Genomic DNA, 27,223 nt, shown 5'->3' with positions numbered 1-27,223 from the left:
CCAAATAAAAATACAAATAATATATAAAATGCGCTCTATTTAAATTTTAAGTTTTGAATTTCAGTTCGAATTTGTTACAATTTTTCAAGAGCTCATTAAGTATCTTTTGTTTAGTTTTTGTGTCTGTTGCAATACAACTTGTTGTTGTTGTTGCTGTTGTTGCCAGCTGATTGGCTAATAATTAATAACAATGTTAATAATAACAACAATGATGACCTTCAGTAACCATTTCCACACCTCATCCAGACTCTAGGCAATTAGCCGCCACACCTCGATTCTCAGCTCTCAGCTCTCAATTCTTATCTAGATTTCACATGCTGAAGACAATTCAAGATAATTTATATTTTGTTTTGACAATTGTTTATAGCTAAGCCCACTTTAAGGCTTACATTTTTAAATGTTCTTTACGTGAAAAGCAGCCATAATTAATTCAATTATCTGATAAGTCAGGGAATTTGTTACTCATCTTATTATTATAATTTCGAAACATTCTAACTATCCCTATCTCTATATAAATGTCCATATAACTCTGTAATATACCTATTTATGTATCTATGTATTTATGTATTTATGTATCTATGTTTCTATGTATCTATGTATCTATGTATCTATGTATCTATGTATCTATGTATCTATGTATCTATGTATCTATGTATCTATGTATCTATGTATCTATGTATCTATGTATCTATGTATCTATGTATCTATGTATCTATGTATCTATGTATCTATGTATCTATGTATCTATGTATCTATGTATCTATGTATCTATGTATCTATGTATCTATGTAGCTATGTATCTATGTATCTATGTATCTATGTATCTATGTATCTATGTATCTATGTATCTATGTATCTATGTATCTATGTATCTATGTATCTATGTATCTATGTATCTATGTATCTATGTATCTGTATATCTGGTTATCTGTATATCTGTGTATTTATGTATCTGTCTAAGAATCTATTTAGAAAATTCGATCTAATCTAACTCCCTATATACAATCCATCCATCTATCTAAATATAGCTATATATTTCCAGTTATTTATCTATATCTTTGGCTGTCCTACATATATTTCTATCTTATCATATTCCATCCGCATATTTCGCATTCCATTCAGTTTACACTGCAAACATTTCACAAGAGCTCCCAGCTCATCAGAAAGCTCATTAAAATTTTTAGTACTAGATTAAATTTTAACAAAATGCAACTATTTCTCACGCCCACACACTCACACAGGCAATTAAATGAAGTTAATTTCTTGTCGAAAAGCAGAACAAAAAGCGTGCAGAAAAAATTACATATTTTAATAAGCTTTCGCATGCGCAAGTTTGCGCCTTAAGTCTTTCGATACAACTGAGCTACTGCGGCTGCCGCTACTGCCACACGACTGACTCGGCCCAGAGCCGAAGCGACGAAGATGCGTGTAGCTGGCAACGTACAGTGGCAGCTCCAGTTCCGCTCACCTGCGGCCCTCGCTCAGATGTTGCTACTGCCACAGCCACAGCCACAGCCGCAGCTATAGCCAGCTGCATGACTAATCCCATTACAAATAAGTGTTTTTGCTATTACATGACAACAGCAACAACAACAACAACAATAACATTAACAGAAGCAACAGCAACAGCAAATGTTTATCGCATGCGGGCCTGGATGTGGGGCCTGGGGCCTGGGGCTGGGATCTGGGCATGGGTAAATGTGATGTGATGTGAGGAGCATATTACTCCCGCGCTGCTCGTTCGCATCAATGAGCGACGCTCATCTTCGCTCTCAGCACCAGCGCCAGCGCCAGCGCCAGCACCAGCTCCAGCTCCAGCGTCAACGTCAAATGTTTGGCGCTTTAATTTAAAAGTAACTAGTTTACTATAACACTAAAGCTTCGCGTCTTCGTTGCTCACGAGCCGAGCGGAGAGCACTCGATGCTGTAGTTATTGTTATTGTTGTTGCCGTTTCTGTTGCTGTTTGTTGCTTTGCATTATTTTGTAATGTTTTCTGTACGAATATGTGTGTGTGTGAGTGTGAGTGTGTGTGTTGCTTTGCATTGCTACTTACTTTGAAACTCGCGCTCTTCGAAACTTCCAAACCAAAAAAAAAAAAACATTTTTAAATGAGAAGAAACACAAAAAAAATAGATACGAAAATTTGGCGCGCTATTTTTGTTGTGATGGCGTCGCTGTCGCCGCTGATGCCGACGCCAACGCCGCTGCCGACAGCGCCAACGACAGCGAATGCAGCACATTTCAAATATAAATACTGGCCTACGAAATTGTTTCAGTATCACAATCAAGTCAACCATCTTCGCAAGAAGAACCACCAACCCAACAATATCAATTCATCCAGTTGATCCTCAGCTACTAGTGCCGAGTCTCCTGCAGTAAAGGGAAAACAGTTTCGTGTGTGTTTTGTACAAAAACCAAGCAAGTGACCGAACAAAATGAAGGTATAGAATCCACAATATCCACATCTGGATACGGACTGTCAGTGCAAAGTTGTGTGTGTTGTGTGTGCATTGCTGCAGTCCTGCCTGTAAAAGGGATTGCAGCAAAAAGTGTGGCTAGCCATGCCAGCCAAGTTCAGAAAAGGATATAGAACAAAAAAAAAAAAAAAAAAAGAATTAAATACAAGCTATTGTTATGCAAATTATGAGCAGATTAGTTGATCATTTTTAATATAAATCACAGTCTTTAGCATATTCAAAATCTAATAAATCATTTATGCAAAAAGAAGTCAAGTTCAAAAATATACTCAATCAATGCGATTAGCTGAAAATGCGCATAAATTTTCGTCAGTTTCATAATACTTTTGCTATGATTTATATCTATCTGCATTTCGACACGCATTCCGGCTTTGGCTACTGTGCAAATCGCATTCCCCCCAAATGTAAATTGGCTATAAAAAAGCAGTTAGCAAGAATAGACACGGTTCGGGCAGACGCCGCAACACCACTAACGCAGTTGTTTTGCATAAATTAAGAGACTTGTACTTTCAACTACAACAGCTGAGTGCGCATCAGTGACCATGTTTGGACTGCAGTTAGCAAGATAAGCAAGGGACGAACACAACACCGAATACAACGCAATATCAAATGTTTTTTGTTTTATTGTTTTTTTGTTTTTTTTTGCAAGCCAATGAAGCATGAAAGTCGCTGAAGGTCTTGCACTCGCAACTAAAGTAATTGGGAAGAAGAAGAAATGTTACATCATTTATGCAATTAGAAGAGTCGCGACAAGTAAACGGAAGATCAATCTTTATAGCTCCTTTAGGCAAAGCTTGCAAGTTTGTTGCCCAAGTTTATAGCCGTAGGCTGACTGCTACAGCACTTTAAGAATTTCAAGATAAGCAATGCACTAGTTCCTTTCGGCAAAAAGTAGCACGCAAAAAGCTGGCTGCTGCAACACTGTTCTACAATTGCAGCAATCATAAGAATATTTGCATTAACTAAACAGGCAAGTTTATTGTCTAAGTCATTTGCAGCGCAGCTCACAGTAAGCTGCCAGCTGTAACACTATTCTGCCATTAAAAACGAATTCTCAAACTTCATTTAGCAAAGTTAGCAAGTTTGTTGCCTAAGTCATGTATTTCGTAGCGCACATAAAGCTGGACGATACAACACTATACTTGCCTCTAGTATAGTTGCGACTGAGGCATTTGTGAATAGAATCCTCAAGCTGCTTACGCTAAATGCAATTTTGTTGCACAAGTCATACACGAAGCTGGCTGCTACAGCAGCCGTCGTCAACGCGACGTATGCGGAACATGACAAATTCTGCCTCACCTGCCAGAGTTGGCCCTTCACTTTGCTGGTGCACATCCACAGCCGAAAGTCGACCCAATTTCCACAAATTTGCATATTACACGCGTCTAAACGTGGCTCAGACAAAGCATAATTATAATTATAAACAATGTGCATAAACAATTGCACAAAAGAGCCATAAATAGGCTGATGCAGAGCTAATTACGATAACAATTTTTAATGAGATTCTTTCAAAAGGGCAACAGAAACACGAAACAAGCTTAGAAAACATTAAAACAGACAACAACAAAAAAGACAATCACCTGTTGTTGTTGTTGTTGTTGGCAAGATACAAACAATTTGGTCATGGGCTCAAAATATTGTCAGGCAATCGGAGCACTCAGTTGCTATCCCCTTCACCTGGCTGCTGATCCTTACTGACGGCAATGTTCTCGCTCAGCGATCGAAGCGCCATTTGATGGATCTTGAAACCATATAATCTGTGTAGCAGAGATTAGTGAAGCTGGCAGCAGACCACATTAAATCACCTCCCACCTGGGCACAAACTTTTGCTTGGTGCGCTTCGGTCGCATCTCTGGCTTGACCATGAATAGCATTTGCGGGAAGCCGGTGCCGAAAAAGGCGCCATCGATGGCCGCGTGCCGTGTCGACCTGGGCGCATAGACATCATTGCATTTGGGACAGAAGATGCGCACCAAATCCTCGCCAGGATTATCGCTCAGGCCAATGGGCAGCACCGGCTGACGCTGGCAGAAGACACGCGGACAGATGCCAAATTCACTCTTCTGATACTTCTCCAGCATCAGATCAATGCCACGATTGGTCAGTATGAAGCGAGCGTGTATCAGGCCGTATAGCTTCTGGGCGCACTGCTCCAGCTCAGCTTCGGGCGGTGGATCCGATCCGGACTCTGGCTCCAGATCGAGTATCACCTCCAGCGAGCGACGATAGTTGCTCACGTTCGAGTCAAGGAAATTCAGATTGAACTTGTCATGTATATAGTCCTCGTCCACTTCGCAGAAAAACTCGTTTCCGCGCTGCTTGCAGAACCAGGGTATCCAGGCACCCTCCTCCGAGTCTGACATGGTTACCAAAACAAAAAAAAAAAAAACAAAAAAACAAAAACAACTGTTAAACACCAAATACAACTAAAATAGCAAACACAATTCGATTTTGGCTGACTGCAAAGCCAGAGGCTGCCCTTGCTTCCATTTGAATTCACTTGAACTGACAAATCCTTTTCCCCTCTTCCGCAGTGCTTTACAACGATCGCAATGCTCGTCTGCCTGGCCGCCTGGACGCAAGCGGAGCCACCAGTCCAGAACCAGTATCTGCCACCCAACCAGTCGCCCCAGGCGCCCTCCAACAACTATCTGCCGCCCACACAGACCTATCAGTCGCCCGCCAACAACTATCTGCCTCCTCAGCGCGGCGGCGGCGGCGGCGGCTCGGCACCCAGCAACAGCTACGGCGCACCTCTGCCCCAGAGCCAGTATGGCGCACCTGCTCTGACCGGCGCCATCTTCAAGGGACAGAACGGCGGCGGCAATGGCGGCTATGGCGGCGGCAACGGCAACGCCGGCTACGGCCAGCGCGACGAGGAGCAGTACGGCCCAGCGAAATACGAATTCAAATATGACGTGCAGGATTACGAGTCGGGCAACGATTTCGGCCACATGGAGTCGCGCGATGGCGACTTGGCCGTTGGCCGCTACTACGTGCTGCTGCCCGATGGCCGCAAGCAGATCGTCGAGTACGAGGCCGACCAGAATGGCTACCGTCCAACCATTCGCTACGAGCAGGTGGGCAACGGCAACGGCAATGGCAACGGACGCAATGGCAACGGTGGCTATGACAGCAATGCGCAACAGGGCAAATTCAATGGTTATCAGTAAGGAGGCTGAGTGTGCCGTCTAGTGTTTCCAGTTTAGGTCGACCCTCCAACTCTCTGTAGGCTAACTTGTCTATGAGCATTGTTTTTTATCTATATTATTATTATTATTATTATCGCTAACCGAGCTAAGTATTAAATGCATCACAGTTTGGCATGCACTGGCTTCGTCGTCATGCGAGACTCTCTGTCCACACGCTATCATCCACATGCGCCACTACTACCACTATTGCTGTCTCCCTCACTCTCTATTCTGTGGAATGCCGCCATATTGCCATAGCCAGGCGCGTTCCAATGTCCAGCCGTCCCACTTGTTCCAGCTATGCCAGCCTATGCCTGTTCCATCGACTTTTGCCGTTTCGTTTTGTTAAGCGCCTTCATTTTGTGTCGTTCCACAACAGAACAAACACACACACACACACACACCGAAACACACACACACGAAACCGAGCCCACGCACACATACATTGTGACCATCACACGCATCCATACATACATAAACATAAGCATTGTATTTAGTTTTAAACGAATTCTGATGAGAAATGCATTGGATTACACTCTCGAATGGAAAAATGTGTACGAAGACAAATGAGATTCTTTTGTGTATAAATAATGAATGAATAATGAATAAAGAAAGCATTTTTGTATAAAACAAAGTAAATAACAAATTGAGTTTCTATTGAAAAGGCTGACAACCTATAATAATCGCATCATAAATCATTCATAATAAAATAATTCATTTATTTTCAAAGTAAGCTTGGATAACATTGATAAAGCTTTGCCATTTAATATTTTTCAATAATAATGAATTTGTTTGTCAAGTAATCTCAGCTCTCATGACCTTTACTTCAGCACCCGCTCCAATTGCCCCTGGCGATTGTATTTATAAACGGGATCCTGCAGCTTACCCACAGGCGAGTACCTAAGCTGTGCTGTTAGATCTTCTCCGGGGCTTTGAACCGTGCGATAGAGCACGCGCTGTAGTTTCTTATCGTCCGAGACTATATAGTAGCGACCCTCTTGAATATTTGATCGCCGATTCGATTGCAAATCAGTGGCTGGCGCGGAGACTTCCTCATCGGGATAGTCAATGCGAAATGGGGCATCAGTTGGTGCACCGTATTGTGGAGATGGCGTTGTCTCGCCGTCCACTTGCTTGGACACTGGAGCCTGTTGGCCCGCATCGTATGACTCGGTGTTTGGTGGCAAATAGTTGGAATCGAGGCGAGGTTCATCGAAAGTGCCAGCATAATCAACACGTTGCCTGCTGATCTCAAAGCTGGACTCCAGATTGCCAGGCAAGCCAAATGGCACGCGAGGACGCCAGCCAGCAGGTGCATATGGCGCTCGCACAGGTGATTCCGCAGAAATGCCAGCGAGAGAGGCGATTACCAAAATTACCTTTAAAACAAATACATGCATGACAAATCTTTGCAAAACTAACTCTCCTATTGCGTCATACCTTTAGCAGCATTTTATTTGTAACTTGCATTTGTAACTGAAATGCAAGACTTGAAATGCGCGCATTTTTATACCAAATCATTTACAATATTGAGCTAATATTTGGCATGGCATGCACGTAACTCCCTGCCTCGTCTGGCATACATAGAGCACATCTGTAAACACGTAAGCCATCAAAATTAAATCACAAACGATCATTGACCTTGCCATAATTGGCAGGGGTTCAAATCACACATATATTTTACGTATTTACAGGTATATTCGTTGCCTAACTGTAACTATAAAATATACAAATTTTAAACCAGAACATTAAGCTGAATAGAATTATTGTAGAACACAAAATTATAAAAATTAAGCTAAAATATATATTACGGAAGAAGAATCTTGGTCAAATACTCCACGTCTATTTTTGTATTAAATATATCTCACCGCAGGTGGGAATCAACAATTTGGGCTTGTTCCGCATTAAATATACTTTAATTAGCAACATCATTAATATATTTTAATTAGACTATGATTAATGAATGCATTTTGTTTATGTATTTCTAAAAATCTATATTTAAATTTTATATATGTTGTTAGCCAAATAAAGCTAAGGTTTATTAGCTTTAGTCTGAAAGTTTATTAAGATGTCTCAATTTTGTTTATGTATAAAATATATATTTATAAATTATTAATTTTTTCAATATTTTCTTCTTTCATATTTATATAATCAATTTAAAATTTGTTACAATCAAAATAACATTAATTGATTCTTTTAAGTATCCTTTATACATTTTTGTCAAGTAAACTAACCAAAAATGTGTTTTCTATTTCAGCATTTATGCAATTCAAATGGGGCGCCAAAAACTGCTGCCCGTCAGGGTGACCAGACTTCTGCAATTCACTGCAGCCCTGCTAAAGTATTAAAGCGCGGGCATTCAAATTCCAAAATGCTATGTAGACAAAACGAAATCTGAATGTTTTATATTTATTATTTATTTATTAGTATTTATGTATAATTTAAATTATTCAATATCTTAGACATTCATTTAATATTATATTTGATATATTAATCACTGAATTTCCCTTAAACGCAGCAAAAGCTTTCTCTTTGGAATACATTTTAAAGTTTTTGGTATGTTTATTTATTTTATCTTGTTTTCTATACAATTCGCATTAAATTGGTCAATATAATCTGTTTTGCACTATTTACTGTATGTATATATGTATATTTAAAGCGGGTTAACTGCTACACATTTGCTTCTTACTGCTCCCCAGTCACGCCCAGCTTCTTCTTCAGCGATTCGGGCATCTCTGGTGGTGGTGGGCGTGGCATGCGCAGGAAGACCTTGACAGCATCATAAATGAACCATTGAGCGGCAGTGAGTGTGCCAATCATGACAATCCTAGGCATCAGACCGCCCCACAGACCTGTTGAGCAATGAAAAGTTGATTTAAGCTAATTTCTCTAGAGGATCGTCAACAATCATCAGTTACTCACCAGCCCAGCCCAATTGTTTGGCCACATCAAGAGCGCTGGCGCCCTTGGCCTGGTTCAGCTTGGAGACGACCGTATCTGCGGGATGGGAGACGATGGCGCAGAACACGCCAGCAATGTAGCCAGCAGCGAAGGTGACAATCAGCTGTTCGCCCTTGCTGCAGTCGGCACGTGGCTTGGGCACCACATACTTGTAGAGCAGCTCCAGGGTGCGCTCGAAGCAGGCGAACTTCATCATGGTGTATGGAATCTGTCGCATCCAGAGCGGCACCAGACCCTTGTAGAAGGCCGAAATGCCCTCCTGTGCGGTCATCTTAGGCAGCGCCTCGCGCAGCGTCTTGGCAAATCCGGGCGTTGTCTGTATCTTGACCTTGGCGGCTTCCATGGGCGCCAGCGCAATATCCGCAAAGAATTCAGCCGAGGCCGAGGCGGCCAAGTAGAGGCCGGTTCTGTACAGGAAGGCGTTCTCCTCGCCAATGGCATTGGCATACATGACTTTGAAGACCTCGTATAGACCGAACTTGCACAGACCCTGCATCGAGTAGCCAATGAAGGTGGGCGCCCAGCCCTTGGCCAAGCCCCGGACGCCTTCCTCAGCCAAGCTGACACGGAAGCCATTCACCACACTCTTGTACTTGGCCGGATCCACCTGCAGACGGCACTTGACCAGATCGAGAGGCACCACCATTGTGTGCGTGGTACCGCACGAGATGATGCCACCCAAGCCGCATAGCACGAAATAGTGATTGGAGCCAAATTCGCAGGAGTCTAGAGAGCGAAAGAGAAAGAGCATTAGATACCAAATCATTGGGCTCCCGATCCTCACTTACCACCCTGAACAGCAGCAGCGGCGGCAGCGAAATTGTGATTTGGGCTCAGCTGGCGGGCAGCTCCATCGTTGGCCGAGGGCAGGAGAGCTGGCGCGGGAGCGGGCGCTGAAGCAGCCTGGCAGTTAGCACTGGTGAATGGCGACTTGAACGTTGAGTTCTGAGCGGCCTCGAACAGGGATTTGAACATGTTGGCTAGCGAGGATGCTGTGGATTGGTTGAGGTTAAAAGATCATGATGTAATCGACTTGAGATATTTCAGAAAACATGTAAAAAGGATTCGACAATATGTTCAACATTTGCGAAAATTTCTTTTCAATTTTTTTTCTTTCTTTCAATCTATTATCGAACACTTTGTACCATTGGCATTGATCTTGTCTATTGAGCACATGCCCAATGCATAATTTTTTATTTTTTACATAACTCTCGTTCTTTTTTTTTTTTTTTTTGCTCACTGAACATTACGTAATACAATCGTGAGCAATCCAAAAAAAAAAAAAAACCGATATTAATTTTGGAAAGCAAATAGAGTGTATGGTGTATCTATTGGCCTTACCTCAAAGTGCGAGGAAAATTGTGCGGGGTGCAGAACAGAAGCTGAACTCTAGCTGAAGTAGCTGAAATTGTCGTTGTCGGGTTTCAGAAAATAGAAACCTGAAAACAACGTTCGTTGTGCGCCAAACCAGAAAACCAAATGCAACTGTCGCAAAAAAAAGATCAGAGATTGAGCACAAAAATTCGATCATAGTGTTGTCATGTACCGGAAAACTGTATCGGTTAGAAACGGTTATGAAATGAACAGCAGAAAAACTGAATTTCCCATAAGATATCTAAAAAAATATAGAAAATAATAATCAAAATTTACGTAAAATATTGAATAAATAATTAAATTTTCATTCAAATATTTAAGCACATTTAATTAAAAATAATCTTCATAATCATTTGGAAAATTTCGGAAAATTCTCTTTGCTCTTCTCTGACAACTCTGAGAGATTTTGTTATTTCTAAATATACGCAACATTTTGGGCACTGAAAATTCTGCTATTGAGCGAAATCTATTTATTGTTTTTTTTTTCTTTTCTTCTTCTTCTTCTTTCCCTCTGTTTAGAGTTTGCTGTAAAAATAAATTCATTAACGCGTCGACAGCTGTAGCCGCGGCTAACAGACAATTGGCTCTAAATCAAGGCTAAGAAGATTTTCCAATCTTCCTTTTCGTTTTGTGTGTAAAATTTTTGCAAACATTTTATTTCAAGTTTGTATTATTTACGAACTAAAATCGATAATTAGTAACTTTATGCACTTAAGGACTATTACAAAAAATGTATACTCTTCCTTTCGAGTCGTTTCGTTACTTTGATAATAAGTACATTTAGTTGATTTAGTGCTTAACGTAGATATATATATCTATATATCCATATATATATATGTATGTATGTATGTATGTATATGTAAATGCTTAAAGTATTGGAAGTAGCTGCATAATAATACTTTTTGCAATAAATTACAGTGCACGCGCATAGTTCGTGCACCTGGACAAAAATGGCAAAGTAGTTAACAATATAAACGACTTAAAGATTAAATTGGCTGGCATTTTGTAGAGTCTGAATTAGTTATCGGATGCTGATCTGATTCTGTGTCGGATCGTGTGATTGTGAACTAACCCACAAAATAACCAAGTTGGCAAACAAGCGGACTCCTTAAACGTTAATTGCAATCGACTACGATTCGGCCGTCTCCATGTGCCGATGGACGGTCACAGGCGCCAGTATATAGTGGGATCGCGACTCGTCGGCATCCAGCGGCAGCGTGGTCTGGCCATAAACCGCGGACGTTGTGCCGCGACAGGGCGACGGTGTGGCCTGCGGCTGCTGCTTGTAGCGCTCCGTCTTGCTGGCCGGCTGATTGCTCAAATAGGGATGAGCGTTGGACTGCTGGCGGTTAGTGGGACTCGATATGGATGTTGATATGGACATGGTGTCCGACTTGCTGTGCCGCTTGTCGTGCAGCAGCAGTGGCTCCGCCAGCGTAAAGCACTGCTGATCGGAGCTATCCTCGTGCGGTGTCATGGTGCTGTAGCCGTGATCCGACTCCCCGTTGGGCGGCCGGCGGTAGTAGCTGCTGCCACTGGACATGTGATACGGTGATATGTCCGCAGCATGCATCAGTTGGCGCTGGGCGGCAGCATGATCATAGCCACCCATGGGCGGCTCATCATGTGCCTGGCAATCATCGAAATTGAAGCGTGACAGGGGCAGACCGTAGTTCTCCTCCTGCACCGAGTCCACATAAAACTGCTCCAGTGCCTGGTTATCCAGATTGTGCCTATAGCAATAGATGGCAAAGCCTATCACTATGGCAAGCACAACGATAGCACCACCAAGTGGCCCAAAGGCGGAGTACGCATGCTGTTCCCGCTGTGGATTATGCGCGGCTAGCATCTCCAGCTCATCCAACTCTCCATACGGCGTCAGCGATGCCAGCACACCATTAAAGCAGCCCGCCTGTGAGGAGCAGAAGGCCGTCGCGAAGGTATTCCCCTCCACATCCTGTTGACACCACTCACAGCCCATGATGCCGAGGCATTCGCGCTGTGTAGCGAACGTCTCACAGCCGCCTCCCCCACCAACGGCGGTGCAGCTGGGCAACATGCTCAACAGCTGCGTGGTGGGTGGCAGTGCGAGAAAATGTTCGCTCGGTGGTGCACAATAGGGAAATTGTCGCGTATAGTTGGTATAGTCATCCAGATCCCTGGCATCGCTATTCGCCAGCATGGGGCATTCGCAGGGACACTCGCAGTCCGTCTGATCCATGCGTTTGCAGTTGAGGCAGACCCGATCGATGGTGCTGCACGGACAGAAGGCACCGCCATCGCAGCTGGAGTTGAGCACCGCCGCAAACAGATTGCTGCCACGGATCAGGGCGATGGCGTATTTCGTGCGCTCGCCATGCACCACATTGCTCAGTATGGTGGCCAGCGATGTGTTGAAGGCGTAATAGCGTTGCAGCGTCCGATTCTGATAGCTGCCACAGCCCAGCTTGCGCACCAGTTGGGCATGGTTTAGCATATCGTTGGCCAGATAGGATTCCTTGTGCGTCAGATGCTCGTGGGGCCGGCGTTGATTGCGCGTGTGCGTGGACACCTGCAGCATGCTGGGATGCGCCAGCAAATAGCCTTCGTGCTCGAACAGCAGGCACTTCATATGCGGCTGTGTGCACACCGGCGTGCTGTCCAAGATGAGCCGATAGTAGAAGGCGTAGGGCACATCCAGGGCGACCACAGCCACAGGCCGATCCTGCTGTGCGGAGTGTAAGGCATCCGCTTTTCCCTCAAATATCGTATGCGCTATCGTCACCACATAGCCCGCTCCACCAGCATCCAGATACGGCGCTGTGCTGACAATGCGACCCGGCTGGGCCATGGCCTGCCGGAACCAGGGACGTCGTGTTGCATCATAGCTGCTGCTCAGCAGGCAACCCGGATATATCTGCAGCACGCCACTAACACTGGCTATATAACGTCTGATAATGTGAGCACGCAACGATCCGCTCGAGTCCTGATGCCGTCGCCGCAGCAGTTGCATGGCCTGATATAAGACCACAACCTCGTGCCGTATGCGTGGCCGCAGCCCGGGATTAGCAAACAGACCACGGGAATCACGCAAATAAGCCATTATGGACTCCACTTGACGCAGCTGTGTGCGTGGGCGATTGTTGTGCAGAAATGCAAAGGGCGAATTAAAGGCGGCGGCGCTCAGAAAAAGAGTGGGTGCATCTGAAAGAAGCAGTAGAAGAGGATTATAGTTTCGATGTACTTAAAATCAAACCCATTGCTAGCTCACCCATTGTGGCCAGTTGCCTGAAGTAACGGCAATTTGCGGGCGCTCCAGTGGCAGCATTTTGCAGCAAGTCCAAACGATGGTACAATATATCCATGCTGTCGCCATAGTAGCCAGACTCGTAGCTCGTTACAGCATCCAAGCGATTGTAGCGCTGCTGCGGCACAGATGTATTGTGAGCGGCAGTGCCACTGATGCTGGCGGTGCTCACCAGACAGAGCACATAAATGCCCAGCACGGATTGCCAGTGATAGGTGCGCAACAGCTGCTGGCGACCCAAGTAGACGCCAGTGCTGGCATTGCCGCTCTCCTCACGCAGCATACGTCCGAGGATGCTGGAAAAGTCCGTTGCATTCTCCAGATAGGCTATGTTCACTGGATACGCTGTTTCACGCTGGATGAGCGGGCGTGGGAATGCCGGATGGGCCAGCGTATTGCCGGTGTCACGATCCAGCAGAAAGGCATAGCTGAAGCCCTGCTTGGCAGCGGGCGAAGCATTCGGATAGTTAAGCAAATCCTCCAACAAGTCAGCCAAATACAAATTCACGCCCACCACACCATAGGGCGGCACGGCATGTGTGATGGCAACCAGGACATCTGCAAATGTGAAGAATATTAGCTTTAGAAAATAACATAAATACAAACACAAAGGACTCACCTCCACTCTCGGCATCCACAGCGGGCTGGTGCACTTCCAGGGAGTCGCTGAGAAAACGCTCTGTGAAAAGCTGACCAAAGACGCGGCTGCTCGCCCGTGGTATTGTCTCCGCGTGCATCTTGTTCAGCACAAAGAAACGTCCAGCCAATTGCGCCTCCTGGCCAGCGGGCAGCCATGCACTCACATCAATATCGAACTTCGTATAGTTCTGCGTGGCCACATCGCTGAGGAACTGCTTCTCATACATGATGCGCTTCTCGTCCAGGACCACGGCGCAGGTGTTGATGATAACCGGCGAAAGCAGACGACTCTGGCCCTGTGCCAACACACGCAACACATGCATGGCATCCGAAAGATTTGTGAGCAATCCACGCGTCACATAGACAAACTCAATGGGCTGCTCCGACACATTGACGAGCTGTGCCTGCTGCAGTCGATGCAGCATTTCAAATGCATACTCAAAGCCCAACGTGTGATTGGTCATGCCGCGACCAAAGCTCAGATTGTTCACATAGCTAAGAATCTCATCCTTGTGCGCACGCGTGGCGCTATAAATGCCGTGAGCTGCGTCTGCAGGAAATGCATCCAAATACATATAGTCCGCCTCGCTGGATATAGTCACTAGCGATATATAGTCCGTGTCCTCCAAGAGCAGCAGCAACTCTTGAACTGTGGGAAAATATAGAAAGTTCAGATGTTAGTTTAAATATCCTCAGTTGCTCTGCTCCATTAAACACCTACCAAAGCTCTTGGTTATTTCAAAGAGTTCCGCATTTAGCGCCGATCCCACATCTATGAGCAGCATCACAAACTTCCGTTTGATGGCCGAAACGTACAGGCGACGAAAATGGGCTGTGCCTAAAGCTCCATCGCTGCTGGAGAGGAAATAGATGTGCTTAAAGTGGCTGACGCTGTTGCTGCTGCTGCTGCTGCTGCTGGCTTTATTTTTGCTGTGCTTGATCTTGCTGCTGCTGTTGGCCTCGTTGTCGCTTGGATTATTGCTCAAAAGCTGACGCAATATGGCTAACTGATCGGCAATATAACTATTGGCGGCTAGCGAGCGACCATTGTTCTCGTTCAGGAAGGTGGCGCGCGATACCTCATCCGATTTCAGATAGTTCAAGATCTGTATTTGCTGTTTATTGTAATGGGCCGAAGCCAAGGAGACAGCATCCACATTTGTCTCATAATACGGTTGGCATTTCTCGATTTGCGTATTCAGATAGAGATGCATATTCTCATTATGGGCAGCCGCATTCCTATTCTCTTCCTCCTCAACTTCAAAGTCAAATTCACTTTCTTGCTCCTCCTCGGCATCGTCGTCGTAGCTGTGCTGCTGCAGCAGCACTTTGCTAAGATTGAAACGCAATAAGTCCCGCAGTTCGAGTACAACATGCGTGGCTCTCTGCAGCTTGCGTCCCAGACGCTGGCTAAACGCTTGCAGATCCTGCTGCACGGTCTCGTTGTCGTTGCCAGACGACAGCCGCGTGGTCACTGAGCTGGCAAAATGTATAGAGTCGAAGATTTCCTGCAAGAAGTCGATGTGAATTATGGCACAGTTAAAGCATATCATGGCACTTACTTGTATTTTCGTTACTAGCATCTCCACATTACGTATACTATGTAGCTTGTTCTCCACATTGTGCCTCAGCTGCACAACGTTCTGCTGATTGTAGTTGACGAAGAAAACACTTGCTGAGCTCTGCTGGAGCGGCATGTAGCCGATAGCAGCAGAAGCAGCATTGGACGTAGGCACTTTGTAATTATTGCTAGGTATGGTTTCATTTGTTATGGTTGTGTTTTTGCTTATGCTTAGAGGTAGAGGAGGAACATGTTCATTGCTTGGCGATGTGTGGGCAGCTGCCGCCAGGAGTAGGAGCAGCGCGATGCCGCTCCACATCTTGCTGATTTCCTGGTAGGCTCTATAGGCCACAACTACCGCGTCATTTAGATACAAACAAAACGATTTTCTTTTTTTTTAATACTTTTATGCTGCTGCAAATGCTGCTGCCCGATAAACTAAAAGGTCGGTCGATAAGTGTCATCGGAAACGCCGCTTTTTTGCATCCAAGAGCATTTAATATTCGATACGGATAATCGATACTATTTTATATTGATGGACACCATTCCATTACTATCGAAGCTAAGTTGTTAATCGATGATAAGAGAATAACATTGTAATACCATCGTGTGAATCATAATAAAAATTATAAGTTACAACAAACAATGGCCGCCACCTTAAAACCATATTTGACCGCTGTCCGCCATTCCCTGACTGCTGCAATGTGCCTACAGGACTTCCCGTCGCAGGTTGTGGAACGGCACAACAAGCCGGAGGTGGAAATTTGTTCCAGCAAAGAATTAGTGCTCACGCCTATCGTTGTCTCTCGCAATGAGAGGGAGAAGGTGCTTATTGAGCCGTCCATCAATTCGGTGCGTGTGAGCATTGCTGTGAAGCAAGCAGATGAAATCGAGCGCATTCTTTGCCACAAGTTTACACGGTTCATGATGCGTCGCGCTGAATCCTTTATCATACTGCGCCGTAAGCCAATCGAAGGATACGATATTAGCTTTCTGATAACAAATTTCCATACGGAACAAATGTATAAACATAAGCTGGTGGACTTCGTCATTAGCTTCATGGAGGAAATCGACAAAGAAATTAGTGAAATGAAACTGGCAGTGAATGCTCGCGCCCGCACCTGTGCTGAGGAGTTCTTGAAGCGCTTTTAAAAATAAAATGAGCAATAGTTTACGAAATGATTCATTAAATAAATGTGTGTTTTCTAAAACCGTTTATTATTTAAACTGTTTATCGTAGTGCAAAAGTAATTGGCAATAGCTAGTTTCTGAAGGGGAATATGCTGACTGAAGATCCTTGGTGATTATATGGTTGTTATCGATATGTATTGAATGTCGTTAATAAGGATAATACTTCCAGTTCCCTATTGAAATAGATAGAGAGGGATAGAGCATAGAGAGAATTATAGTAAGGTACAATAGCGCATATTGATGCTTTAGATGAGAATGAGTTCACTTCGTTTGAGCACTTGCAGCGCACTGACTCTGTCGTGCCATATTTTCTCTGCCCGAGCGTAAAAAGACTGAGCCGAGATAATACGAGGTTGAGTAGGAAAACTCTATGGTTAATGATATAAAAGTCTAATTAAATGTGTTAAAATGGCACAATTTTGTTGTTATTTGAATTTTCCCGCCAAGTCACACATATTAATAATAACTATTGGCATTGTGCAACACTGCTGCGTAACAGCCCTGTACAATTCAATATCAACAAACGAAACACGCGGACGGCTCCAGATCGAGGTGCTATTTGATTTGATGAAAACATGGTGGTGACAAAAGCTAAGAATAACGGAAATGCTAAGCAAAAGAAACCCAAAAGCAACAGCGACATACCAGTTCTGAAGTCGAAGGGCTGGCAGAAGGTGAAAATTAAGGGTCATGTGATATCAGACGACTTTACCGGTTACGAGGGAATGATCGGCCTGGAAGTTCTCAAAGAGTACGATCCAGCGCTGGTGAAATCAACTCAGAAACAGAGCAACGACAGTAGCTATGAGCAGAAGAGCCGACGTAAACGATCCAAGTCAGGAAAAGATTCAGAGGAGTCCTCGAGTGAAGAGGAGGAGAGCGACGATGATGCCCAGAATGGGGCAGTCAGCAAAAAGAAAGCTAAGCTGGCTGAGCGACATGCACTGCGACTGCAGAAGCAGCGGGAGAAGCGTGAACAACGTAAGAAAGAGCGGAAGCAAAAGAAGGCAGCGCCGACAGCAACGGAGACCAAACCAATCAAATCACAATTCACACCCAACGAGGACTACGAACCAGACCGCTTTGCGTTGCTGCGACCACCGCCGCCATCAGATGAAGAGCAGCTGGAAGGTGCAGAGAGTGCCGACGATGAGCAGGTGCCTGAGCTAGTGCCATGTGAGCCACAACCAAACAATTTGGATATGACGAAATGGCATGGCATGGGCGTGCCAGAGCCAATTATGCGAGCTTTGGCGGAGCTGGGTTACGAGGCGCCGACCCAGATACAGGCCATGACTCTGCCGGCAGCTATACACGGCAAGAAAGATATACTGGGTGCAGCGGAGACAGGAAGTGGCAAAACTCTCGCCTTTGGCATACCCATACTCTCGGGCATAATGGAACTGAAGCAGCGCAACGATGACTCTGGCATACGCAAGGCGCCAAAGGTGAAAGGCGCTCAAGGACCAGTAGAAGAGGCGCCGCCGACAAAGGATAACCATGAGCTGACACCGTCGCCAGAGGAGCTGGACTACGTGTCCGGCGCCAGTGATGAGGAGAGCGACAACGAGCACGACCCAGAAGCGAAGCAACGGCCACTCTACGCCGTGGTGCTAACGCCCACCCGTGAATTGGCCGTGCAGGTGAAGAATCATCTGGTCAGTGCCGCCAAATATACGGGCATCAATGTCGCCGCCATCTTTGGCGGCCTGTCCGTGGCCAAGCAGGAGCGCGTGCTGCGTCAATGCCCAGAAATTGTGGTGGCCACACCAGGCAGACTCTGGGAATTGTATGCGCAGGGTAATAGTCATCTGAGCAAGATTGAAAATGTGAGTTTCCTGTGCATAGATGAAACCGATCGCATGGTGGAGAAGGGACACTTCGAGGAGCTGCGCAGCCTGCTCAAGGTGCTCAATGCGGATGAGGAACGCAAGAAGCTGCGACAGAACTTTGTCTTTTCGGCCACATTGACATTGGTCCATGATCTGCCCGAGCATATGCAAAGTAAGAGAAAATATAGATTATAATGAACACTCAACTTATCTTTTACCATATTTCAGAACGTAATCTGGCCAAGCGACCCAAGTTCATCAAGCAAACTGTGGATCAAAAGATTGAGAGCCTGATAGAAGAACTGGGCATATCGCAGCCCAAGATTGTGGACATCACCAGCAGCCAGCGTAAGTAAACTCGAATCCAAAGAGGAATCCCTTTAATTATGTTTGAATCCCTTTTCAGAAACTGCTCAGACGCTCACCGAGAGTCGCCTGCTGTGTGCCATCGATGAGAAGGATTACTATCTGTACTACTTTGTTCAACGTCATCCTGGTCGCACGATTGTCTTCTGCAACTCCATCGATTGTGTCAAGCGGCTGGCCACGTTGTTCGGCTTGCTGGACTGCAATCCCTTGCCGCTGCACGCGAATATGATTCAAAAGCAACGTCTGAAGAATTTGGAACGCTTTCGGGACAACCCGATTGGCTTGTTGATAGCCACCGATGTGGCTGCCCGTGGCTTAGATATACCCAATGTTGAGCACGTGATACACTACCAGGTGCCGCGCACCAGCGAGAACTATGTACATCGCTCGGGTCGCACTGCGCGTGCCAACAAGCATGGCATAACGGTGATGTTCATGGAGCCGGGCGAGGTGAAGGCCTATGTGAGGCTACACAAGACGCTGGAGCGGAGTAAGTTATTCAAAATTTAAAATCTGAGCAGCATAATCAATGTAATCCCTTTCAGCTGAGGATTTACCACTGTTTCCCATCTCTGAACGTTTCCTGGGTGCGGTCAAGGAGCGAGTTAATCTAGCCCGTGAACTGGACAAGGAGGAACTAAAGTTGCGTCGCACCCAAAGCGAAGAGGGTTGGATGAAAAAGCATGCCGAGGAAATGGATATGATTATCGATGGCTACAACGATGAGTCGTAGGTGGACATGTACTCCTGATGGTCATTATTCTAATACCCTTATCTATTGCAGTGGTAGTGACCAGGATGAGGATGCATTCATCATTGAAAGAAGACGCAATCGCTTGCATGTTGACACGGTGCGAGCACAGCTTAGCGCCCTACTCTCACGCCCCATTTTCCCCAAGGGATTCAGCTTTAAGTATCCCACCAGCACGGGTCAGCTGCCCGAGGGCACGGACATTGCCAGTAGTGATTCCCGCAGCGCTGTGGAAACGATGAAGGCAGCCATCGAGGACATGAAACTGGCCAAGCAACAGCGCAACAAACGCAAGCGCAAAGTGTAAATAATTATATGCTAGTTTACTGTACAAATATATATATATATGTTGATGACATGGATGCAATCAATGCTTGGAAACGAAGTAACGTGTGCCGCCCTCGGTTAGGGAGCGCGCGTGCTTGGCTAGCAAGGTGGAGACGGATAGGGCGGGTGTGGTAAAGCAGCTGTAAAGAAAAATAGATTAGATTTAATATATGATAATGATTACGATGATTTCTACTCCTTACTCAATGTATGGCTCCATCTCATCCAGCGTCCATTTGCGTTTTGTTTTAAACAAGACGCGCATGCGATCAATAATATTGGAGGGTAGGTGCTCCTCAGCCAGGGAGCGAATGCTGGGCTGTGCACCCTCCTTGTCCAAGATGCCCAATCCGCGCAGATACTCGATCTTGCAGCTCATGCCCTCCGGCAAGGCTTCCTGCCAGGTGGTCATAAACTCATCGCTGCGAAAACGTAGTCCTGGCTGCAAAATATTCTGTGCCACAATCCGCGCCACCAGCGACTCCTGGTACTTGAACTTATCGGGGCAGCGATCACTGGGCACTGTGTAGATATCAAAGAGTCCGGCAACAACGGGCTCTGGAGCAATGCCTTGCAGGGCATAAATCGTCTCTTCACGTTCCACCTCATCCAGTGCCCATGAGTTCTCACTAATCAGTCCCAGCATCAAGCTTATAATGCGATACTCATACTCGTAGTCGAGTATGCGTATGTGGCCATCGAACTCGATTGCCCTAAACTGCTGCAGTCCATCGACAAACTGCGCTCGACTGCACTGAACTGTATTCAGCAGCTGTTGGAAGCTGAACAAATGCTTGCGCTCAATGCAATATTCGTTCTCTGGCCCGGAATAGCGAGTCAGCTGCAGCAATTCGCCCAGTTTGCGATATCGTGGGCGTATCTCACGACATTCAAAGTATTCATGGAATATTGTGAGCACCTGTCGCTGTTCGAGAGTGCGCGGCACCTCCAAATCATCATCGGCGCTGTCGTTGAGGCTGCGCTCCAGCGATGTATTTGCATTGCCCGTACGCGGACTCTTCAGTGGCGAAGTGCTCGTTGCGGCAGCAAACTTTAAATCAGGCACCAATAATAAGCTATTCGAGATCTCGGCGCCCTTCACGTCATAGGTGCGTTCATCCGTGCAGAGCACAACTTTCTCATGCAGGCCGCCCTTAAAGTGCAACGTCTGACCGTTGCGAATCTGTTGCAACATGTGTTCATCCAACTCCAACAGCTTCAAATTGTCACTCACAACATGAGCGCTTGGATAATACAAGGCCTGTGTTACTTGTGTGAGCTGGCGCTCATCCAGTTTGGCATGCTTAACAATAGCCTTGACATCTTCTGGTGTTCGCACATAACTAGAATATGTGAATAACTTTAGCATAATTCAAATATTATTTACATTTTTTAAAACTTATTGTTGCGGTGCATTTTCATCTACTTCCATATTTTCTATATTAATCTCATGCTTTGCGCGCCAAAAACTTTTTTATCACATATAAACAAATGGGATTATGAGCGTTGCCATACAGCTATAAATACTGTAGTTGCTAGCAAATGTGATATTTTAATAATTGAATATAAGCATGAACATATTTAATGATGCTTTAATATTTGTTCATTTATAGTACATTGTTTGGCATTTACTTTTAAATGAATATATACATTTGCGCATAAAAAAACTCAATCCATTAATTTGAAATCGTACGCTGCCACCTAGTTATAATTCGCCAAAAGTCACGATTACTTTCGTGTATCTGCATACCTGCCTCCAACAACAGGTTTGAAGCATAGCATGTGCAATTCCCATACAAAGAGACACAAATGGAAAACCTGGCGACGAAAAAGAATTGGACTGATGAGGAACGGCTAGAGCTGGCGGCGCAGTTAGATGCTCAGTTGGATGAATTCATCGATGGCTTGGAAAAGAAACGCTATGAGGAGGGCTGGCCAGAGGATCGCTGGCAGGAGGAAATGGACAAACATCCGTTCTTCATGAAGAAAACACCACAGCCAGGCGATGAGGTGCATCCGATGTTCGAGGGTCTGCAAAAGCTCAAATACGATCCGGAAGAGAATACGCAAGAAGAGCTGGCACTCAACTACAAAGAGGATGGCAATTTCTATATGAAGCACAAGAAATTCCGCATGGCCGTCTACTCATTCACCGAGGCCATCAAAACGAAGTGCGACAATCCCGATGTGCTGGCCGTGCTCTATAACAATCGTTCCGCGGCACATTTCTTCCTCAAGAATTATCGTTCGGCTCTGAGTGATGCACAGCGTGCGCTCTTCTATAAGCCGGACTATACGAAGGCGCGCTGGCGTGCTGCTCAATGTGCCTATGAATTGGAAAAGTTCGATGTGTGCACGAAACTGTGCGAGGAGCTGCTCGAAGTGGACATTGATCATAAAGAAGCCAAGGCGCTGTTGCATAAGAATAAAATGAGAAAGCTCGAAGTAGATCGCAATCAGCGCAAGGAAGCGGCCGAAAGTAAACGCAACCTGGCCCGTTTCCAGAAGCTGCGTGCAGCATTGGAGCAGCGTGCCATCAAATTTGATGATCAACCCATTAATAAACGTGCGAATATTACGGAACAATTGTTGGTACCGAAGTTTTTGCCCCTCGAGGATTATCCAGTACATTTGGATGCGGAGGATAACAGCACCTTGATTTGGCCCGCTGCCTTCTCGTATCCCGAATTCCTGCTCAGCGACTTCCAACAACAACTGCCCGAGACGGCCACCATGCAAGATTGCCTGAACACACTGTTCGCGGAGCCGTTGCCCTGTGACCGGACTCTGAGCTATCGTCCGGATAATGTGCATGTCTACTATGAGAACCGTAAGGCGGGCTGTGTGCACAAGGTGGACCTGACGAAGACATTGCGCGAGATTATAAGTGAGAAGGGTTTCTTTGTCTCGGGCGGCGCATTGCTTTTCTATGTGGTGACCAAGGATACGCGTGTCGAACAGGAGTTCCTCCACCAGCAACGACGACCCATGGTCTACAGCTGAGACTATGATAGGGATAAATAGAAGCAATACATTGTAATTTTAGTAGTTAACAAGCATTTGATTAGTTTTTATTGTTCATTTGCTGCGAAATATGTATAAAGTATATGTTTTTATTATATATTTTATATTTTAGTCACGGTACAATTGAGCCTTGTTAGCGCTGTAAAAGAAGCTTATTCAATATCCATAGTTCATATATCCTTGCGGTAGAAGCTAAAAATGCCTGACACATACATTCATCTGTGCGACATACATATATATGTATATATACTACATATAATAAAGATCTTTTTGTGTATATAAATTGGACATTTGATTAGCTCTTAGTTTACAATTTGTTTGATATGTTGCGAAGCATTTGATAGCATAATTTGTTGTTCTTCTCTTTCTCTTTTCTTTTTATAAAATTCAACTAAACTACATCAAATAGTATAATTAGAAATATTTAAGCGTAATCTCACATAGAGCTGCTGAAAGTTTGAGGAAAGCGCATTAAGCTTATCTTAAAATATTAATTTTTGTTTTACTTTCAGTTAGTTAAAATAAGTCAACAATAGTTTCATTTTGTATATATGTATATGGTATAAAAGCGTTTTTCGAGTTTACTCTATATATAATTGAGCACACTTAAGTATAAGACTATATCATATAGGATATTAAAATACAATACATATGTAGACAGACACGCATACCCAATATGGGTTCGGGGGGGGAATTGGACAACCATTGGACACAACAGCAGATATTAGATATGGCTTTAGCTGGTTTCTCTCTTACATTGATATGATCAAATCTGTGCGTAGCTAGACTTAATTACAGTTATTTTTATGGCAAAACAGGCATTACATAGAAGGCTTACGAAGCTAAGCGTTTGAGCTAGAATACGTATACAGTTGCGGTCATAAAAGTAGTAGCAGTTGTAAAAAAAAACTATGTTAAATTGAATATCAAATATCTAAACTAATAACAATATATGTTAAACTTAATATTCTTTTTAAAATTGATTTGAATTTAACACTAAGTTATGAGTGTCCTATTTTTATGCTCGCAACTGTATACAAATATATATTAATATCATTTAGCTAAAAGAAAAATCACATGCGAACTAAACACTCGAACTTATTGCTACCTACATTAACAACAACAATGACAATATTAATAACAATTACGATACTCATAGAATTGATTACTGAGGCGTTGCTGGAGCTGCTGCTGCAGTTGCATTCCGCTGCAACACATTGTTGAATCGCAGCTTCAGCGGCGAGAAGTCGATTTTCTTAAAGCGCGGCAATGAGGCAAACTTTTTCATGGTGTTGCTGGATGACTGTGGCAACTGTTGCTGCTGCTGCTGCTGCTGCTGCTGTTGGTGTTGCAGCTGCTCTTTGGGCGAGTTGCTAGCTGAATGAGATTGTGTCATGGCGACCTTTAGCTGCTGCTGCTGCTGCTGCTTGGTGGGTGAGTTGCCGAACTTGGCCAGTGTTGCATATTTCTGTAGCATGCGCGTGGCACGCTCAGCTGCCTGATAGCAATGCTCGTATTCTTCCTCCAATTGACTTGATTTCGATTTGTTTTTGGACTTGGATTTGCTGCTGCTGCTGCCGCTGTTGCTGCTTGGCTCGGGCGCTTGGCCGTCGTCGAATTTGAAATCAATATTCTGCAGCATGACCAGCTGCAGCAGCTCCTCCTCGCCCTGCAGGTCATTCACATTATTATTATTGTTATTGTTATTATTATGACTAATACTTTGACGCTTTGTGGCATGGGTGACGGCATAGACACCCTCGGAGATTTTGTGGGCGGCAGTCTTTTTGTTTAACGTTTTAGTCTTGCTCGACGCTGATGATGATGTGGATGTGGATGTGGATGTGGATGTGGATGATGGTGATGCAGTGCTTGATTTGTGCCTTTGTTCGATAATTTGCTGGGGCGATGATATATAGAGATTCTCTTTGCGCTCCCGGCGCACCTTGGCGCTGACCAAATGACGTACACCTGGCGCTGCTTCGGCGCTGCTAGGACTACGTCGCTTCGATTTGAGCGTATCGCAGCTATTGGGATAGTACGAGGGAATCTTATCGTCCACGCTGATGATGGACTTGCGCGGCGTTTGGTAGTAGTCCTCCTCATCCGCCTCGCGCTGCTCCGCTGTGATGGGCGTCTGCTGCAGCTTCGGGGGCAGCGCTGGCACCAACGGCGATTCGGTGGGCGTGCTGGTGCTCAGGCCAAAGCCAAGATTGAGCGGCGGTTGCTGCTCCAGCTCCTGGGATGCCTTCACGGCCAGGAGATTCTCATACAGATGCTCGGCCAGGACACTGTTGCTGTTACTGTTGCCATTTAGCGACGTGACATGCATCGATTCATATATATCGCTCTCATTTTGAGCGGGCGCAGCTGCAACGGTGGTGGCTTTAGCCGCCTGCTCCTGGTCGGTGTTGCAGCTGCTGGTGGATGAACTATAGGAACCTGTCGAATAGCCAGAAGTGGTGGATGCTGTGCTTCCGCTGGGTTTCTTCTCCAACTGTGCTGCACCGTTGTTGCCTGCCAGCTTTTGTATAATCGGCGCCATCACGCAGTAGCCATTAAGCTCCTCCACCAGCACATTCTTATTGCGCTTGCCATGCGATACGGCGCCATTGGAGCCAATCAGATTAATGGTGGACGTATTACAGGCAGAGAAATTGAAGTTTTGAGGCAGCTGCTCGGACACATTCAGACTGGCCAGCGAGTCGGCACGGCTTAGCTGGCCGGCCACGATTTGGGCCAGGAGAACTTGACGCGATTCATGCTCAATGGCCGAGTCCTCCAGGCTGATATTCAACTCGTCGCTGGACAATGCCTCACCGAAAGTGTCCAGAAAGTTGAGCTTGGACAGATCCGGACTGGAGAAGCTGTTACGATGGGCATTTCTCATATTACCCAATATACGTTTGCCAGTGGGCAGCGCTGCCTCCGGTGTGGGTGCATTCTCATAGAGGGCGAGCGCCTGCAGCTCCCGCTCCTGCTGCTGTTTTTGCTCCTCTGCCCGATCCCTGCTGGCCGGCTCCAGCTCACCGACGCTGGCACTGCCCGAGCGACGCTTCTGCCCAAAGAAGTTGTCCAACATATTCTTGTATTTCTTCTTCTTGGCCAGCTCTGACTCTGGATTGGTGCTTGAGCGCGGTATCTCGCCCGGCTGCAGCTCGAATGTATTGATGCGTTTCCGATGCGCCGGCAGCGGTGGCAATACTGGCGGCGTGTCTACAACTGCTCCGGACGCCAAATTCATTTCCTCATAGATGCCCGAGGCAATGGATGCACGCGAGATGCGACTGCCATCAAAGATTTCCTCATAGATCTGCGAGACGCGTGCAGAAAACGAGAAACTATTTGCATCCAGATCGAAGCAGAAGGATTCCGGCACATTAGGCAGCGGGCCAAGTGCTTTTTGGGCGCTAAAATAGAGAATTTAATGGGAAATATTTATTATTCTATAATATTATTAAGTTATAATTATAATCGTATGCGAATTGAAGAGCATTATTTAGGATTTTAACTTTTTAACTTCCTTGGATCATTATCAAGCTACGGCCTATGCTCACCTGGTGTCGCGACTGAGTCTGCGCTGCTCCAGGAAGACCTGTCTATATAGCTCCAGATTTTTGATGGACTTCTTAATCCATTTCATGTGTCTGCGGCAGGCCGTCTCTGTTTCTAAAGCGAAATAGATGAAGCAATCACGACGATTCTGCGTCCAGAAGAGCCCATACGAATGCTGCTTGGTGCGCGAGGTGGCCATGCTGATGCTCACGCCAGGCACATTCACCGAGACGGTCAACAGCTTCTGTTGCTGCTGCTGGGGCTCATCGTCGGGCAGGCTCTGGAAGCTGAGGCGCAAGAAACAGGGCACACATTTAATGGCCTCTATCTTGACGAGACATCTGGTCCATGTTTTGTAGCGCAGTGCAATGGCGCGCTTGTCATGTGTATCCAATTTGACGTCCATGCACATAGATATTTCATTGTGATCCATGTTTAGGGTGTTGCGATGATGGTTAGGTGCTTTTATGCGATGAATGGTTAATGAGTTTAGCTGATTTTGTTTTATTTTCCGATTATTTTACATGTTTTCTTTCATCTTTTTTTCTTTTCGCTTTACTGCCAATAACGGTGAGGGTGGAGCTCAGCGAAGAAAACAGTGAGAAACACAATGTGTACACATTGCTATTAGAGATGAACGTTGGATAAACGATATGAACACAATATCATCGCACATTAGCCGAT

The 27,223-nt window shown here is 45.3% G+C and overlaps 10 protein-coding genes across 10 annotated transcripts; 4 read left to right on the top strand and 6 right to left on the bottom strand.

Moving 5' to 3' along the window:
- Positions 1-2,264: 2,264 nt before the first annotated feature.
- Positions 2,265-6,305, top strand: LOC6580151 (pro-resilin). Its single transcript, XM_002005975.4, has 2 exons — positions 2,265-2,442; positions 5,013-6,305. Exons 1-2 carry the CDS (start codon positions 2,437-2,439, stop codon positions 5,649-5,651), a joined length of 645 nt encoding a protein of 214 aa, XP_002006011.2. The 5' UTR covers positions 2,265-2,436; the 3' UTR covers positions 5,652-6,305.
- On the bottom strand, positions 3,958-4,926 carry LOC6580152 (casein kinase II subunit beta'). Its single transcript, XM_002005976.4, has 2 exons — positions 4,291-4,926; positions 3,958-4,235 (listed from the first exon to the last, which is right to left on the bottom strand). Exons 1-2 carry the CDS (start codon positions 4,839-4,841, stop codon positions 4,136-4,138), a joined length of 651 nt encoding a protein of 216 aa, XP_002006012.1. The 5' UTR covers positions 4,842-4,926; the 3' UTR covers positions 3,958-4,135.
- An 81-nt stretch (positions 6,306-6,386) lies between the features above and the next one.
- Positions 6,387-7,250, bottom strand: LOC6580150. The gene is made up of 2 exons (XM_002005974.3): positions 7,110-7,250; positions 6,387-7,048 (listed from the first exon to the last, which is right to left on the bottom strand). The coding sequence occupies exons 1-2, from the start codon at positions 7,188-7,190 to the stop codon at positions 6,491-6,493; spliced, it is 639 nt and encodes a 212-aa protein (XP_002006010.2). The 5' UTR covers positions 7,191-7,250; the 3' UTR covers positions 6,387-6,490.
- A 957-nt stretch (positions 7,251-8,207) lies between these two features.
- LOC6580149 (phosphate carrier protein, mitochondrial) lies at positions 8,208-10,118 on the bottom strand. Its single transcript, XM_002005973.4, has 4 exons — positions 9,972-10,118; positions 9,419-9,622; positions 8,592-9,356; positions 8,208-8,521 (listed from the first exon to the last, which is right to left on the bottom strand). Exons 2-4 carry the CDS (start codon positions 9,603-9,605, stop codon positions 8,355-8,357), a joined length of 1,119 nt encoding a protein of 372 aa, XP_002006009.1. The 5' UTR covers positions 9,606-9,622; positions 9,972-10,118; the 3' UTR covers positions 8,208-8,354.
- Positions 10,119-10,630: 512 nt separating this feature from the next.
- On the bottom strand, positions 10,631-15,949 carry LOC6580148 (VWFA and cache domain-containing protein CG16868). Its single transcript, XM_002005972.4, has 5 exons — positions 15,492-15,949; positions 14,651-15,437; positions 13,910-14,578; positions 13,255-13,848; positions 10,631-13,187 (listed from the first exon to the last, which is right to left on the bottom strand). The coding sequence occupies exons 1-5, from the start codon at positions 15,807-15,809 to the stop codon at positions 11,134-11,136; spliced, it is 4,422 nt and encodes a 1,473-aa protein (XP_002006008.1). The 5' UTR covers positions 15,810-15,949; the 3' UTR covers positions 10,631-11,133.
- Positions 15,950-16,050: 101 nt separating this feature from the next.
- LOC6580147 (actin-related protein 2/3 complex subunit 4) lies at positions 16,051-16,701 on the top strand. The gene has a single exon (XM_002005971.4). It carries the CDS (start codon positions 16,136-16,138, stop codon positions 16,640-16,642), a length of 507 nt encoding a protein of 168 aa, XP_002006007.1. The 5' UTR covers positions 16,051-16,135; the 3' UTR covers positions 16,643-16,701.
- Positions 16,702-17,175: 474 nt separating this feature from the next.
- LOC6580146 (ATP-dependent RNA helicase DDX24) lies at positions 17,176-19,989 on the top strand. Its single transcript, XM_002005970.4, has 5 exons — positions 17,176-18,685; positions 18,742-18,861; positions 18,920-19,372; positions 19,428-19,611; positions 19,667-19,989. The coding sequence occupies exons 1-5, from the start codon at positions 17,257-17,259 to the stop codon at positions 19,938-19,940; spliced, it is 2,460 nt and encodes an 819-aa protein (XP_002006006.1). The 5' UTR covers positions 17,176-17,256; the 3' UTR covers positions 19,941-19,989.
- Positions 19,931-21,454, bottom strand: LOC6580145 (sister chromatid cohesion protein DCC1). The gene is made up of 3 exons (XM_032729589.2): positions 21,364-21,454; positions 20,164-21,303; positions 19,931-20,100 (listed from the first exon to the last, which is right to left on the bottom strand). Exons 1-3 carry the CDS (start codon positions 21,390-21,392, stop codon positions 20,001-20,003), a joined length of 1,269 nt encoding a protein of 422 aa, XP_032585480.1. The 5' UTR covers positions 21,393-21,454; the 3' UTR covers positions 19,931-20,000.
- Positions 21,455-21,708: 254 nt separating this feature from the next.
- Positions 21,709-23,267, top strand: LOC6580144 (DNA polymerase interacting tetratricopeptide repeat-containing, protein of 47 kDa). The gene has a single exon (XM_002005968.4). It carries the CDS (start codon positions 21,770-21,772, stop codon positions 22,961-22,963), a length of 1,194 nt encoding a protein of 397 aa, XP_002006004.1. The 5' UTR covers positions 21,709-21,769; the 3' UTR covers positions 22,964-23,267.
- A 253-nt stretch (positions 23,268-23,520) lies between these two features.
- Positions 23,521-27,165, bottom strand: LOC6580143 (serine-rich adhesin for platelets). Its single transcript, XM_002005967.4, has 2 exons — positions 26,542-27,165; positions 23,521-26,394 (listed from the first exon to the last, which is right to left on the bottom strand). The coding sequence occupies exons 1-2, from the start codon at positions 26,970-26,972 to the stop codon at positions 24,150-24,152; spliced, it is 2,676 nt and encodes an 891-aa protein (XP_002006003.2). The 5' UTR covers positions 26,973-27,165; the 3' UTR covers positions 23,521-24,149.
- Positions 27,166-27,223: the final 58 nt, after the last annotated feature.

The sequence above is a fragment of the Drosophila mojavensis genome, unplaced genomic scaffold, assembly GCF_018153725.1.
Source record: "Drosophila mojavensis isolate 15081-1352.22 unplaced genomic scaffold, ASM1815372v1 contig_80, whole genome shotgun sequence".
Taxonomy (NCBI): Eukaryota; Metazoa; Arthropoda; class Insecta; order Diptera; family Drosophilidae; genus Drosophila; species Drosophila mojavensis.
The sequence above is the reverse complement of the archived record's forward strand: the minus strand, read 5'-3'. Positions and strand labels throughout refer to the sequence as shown.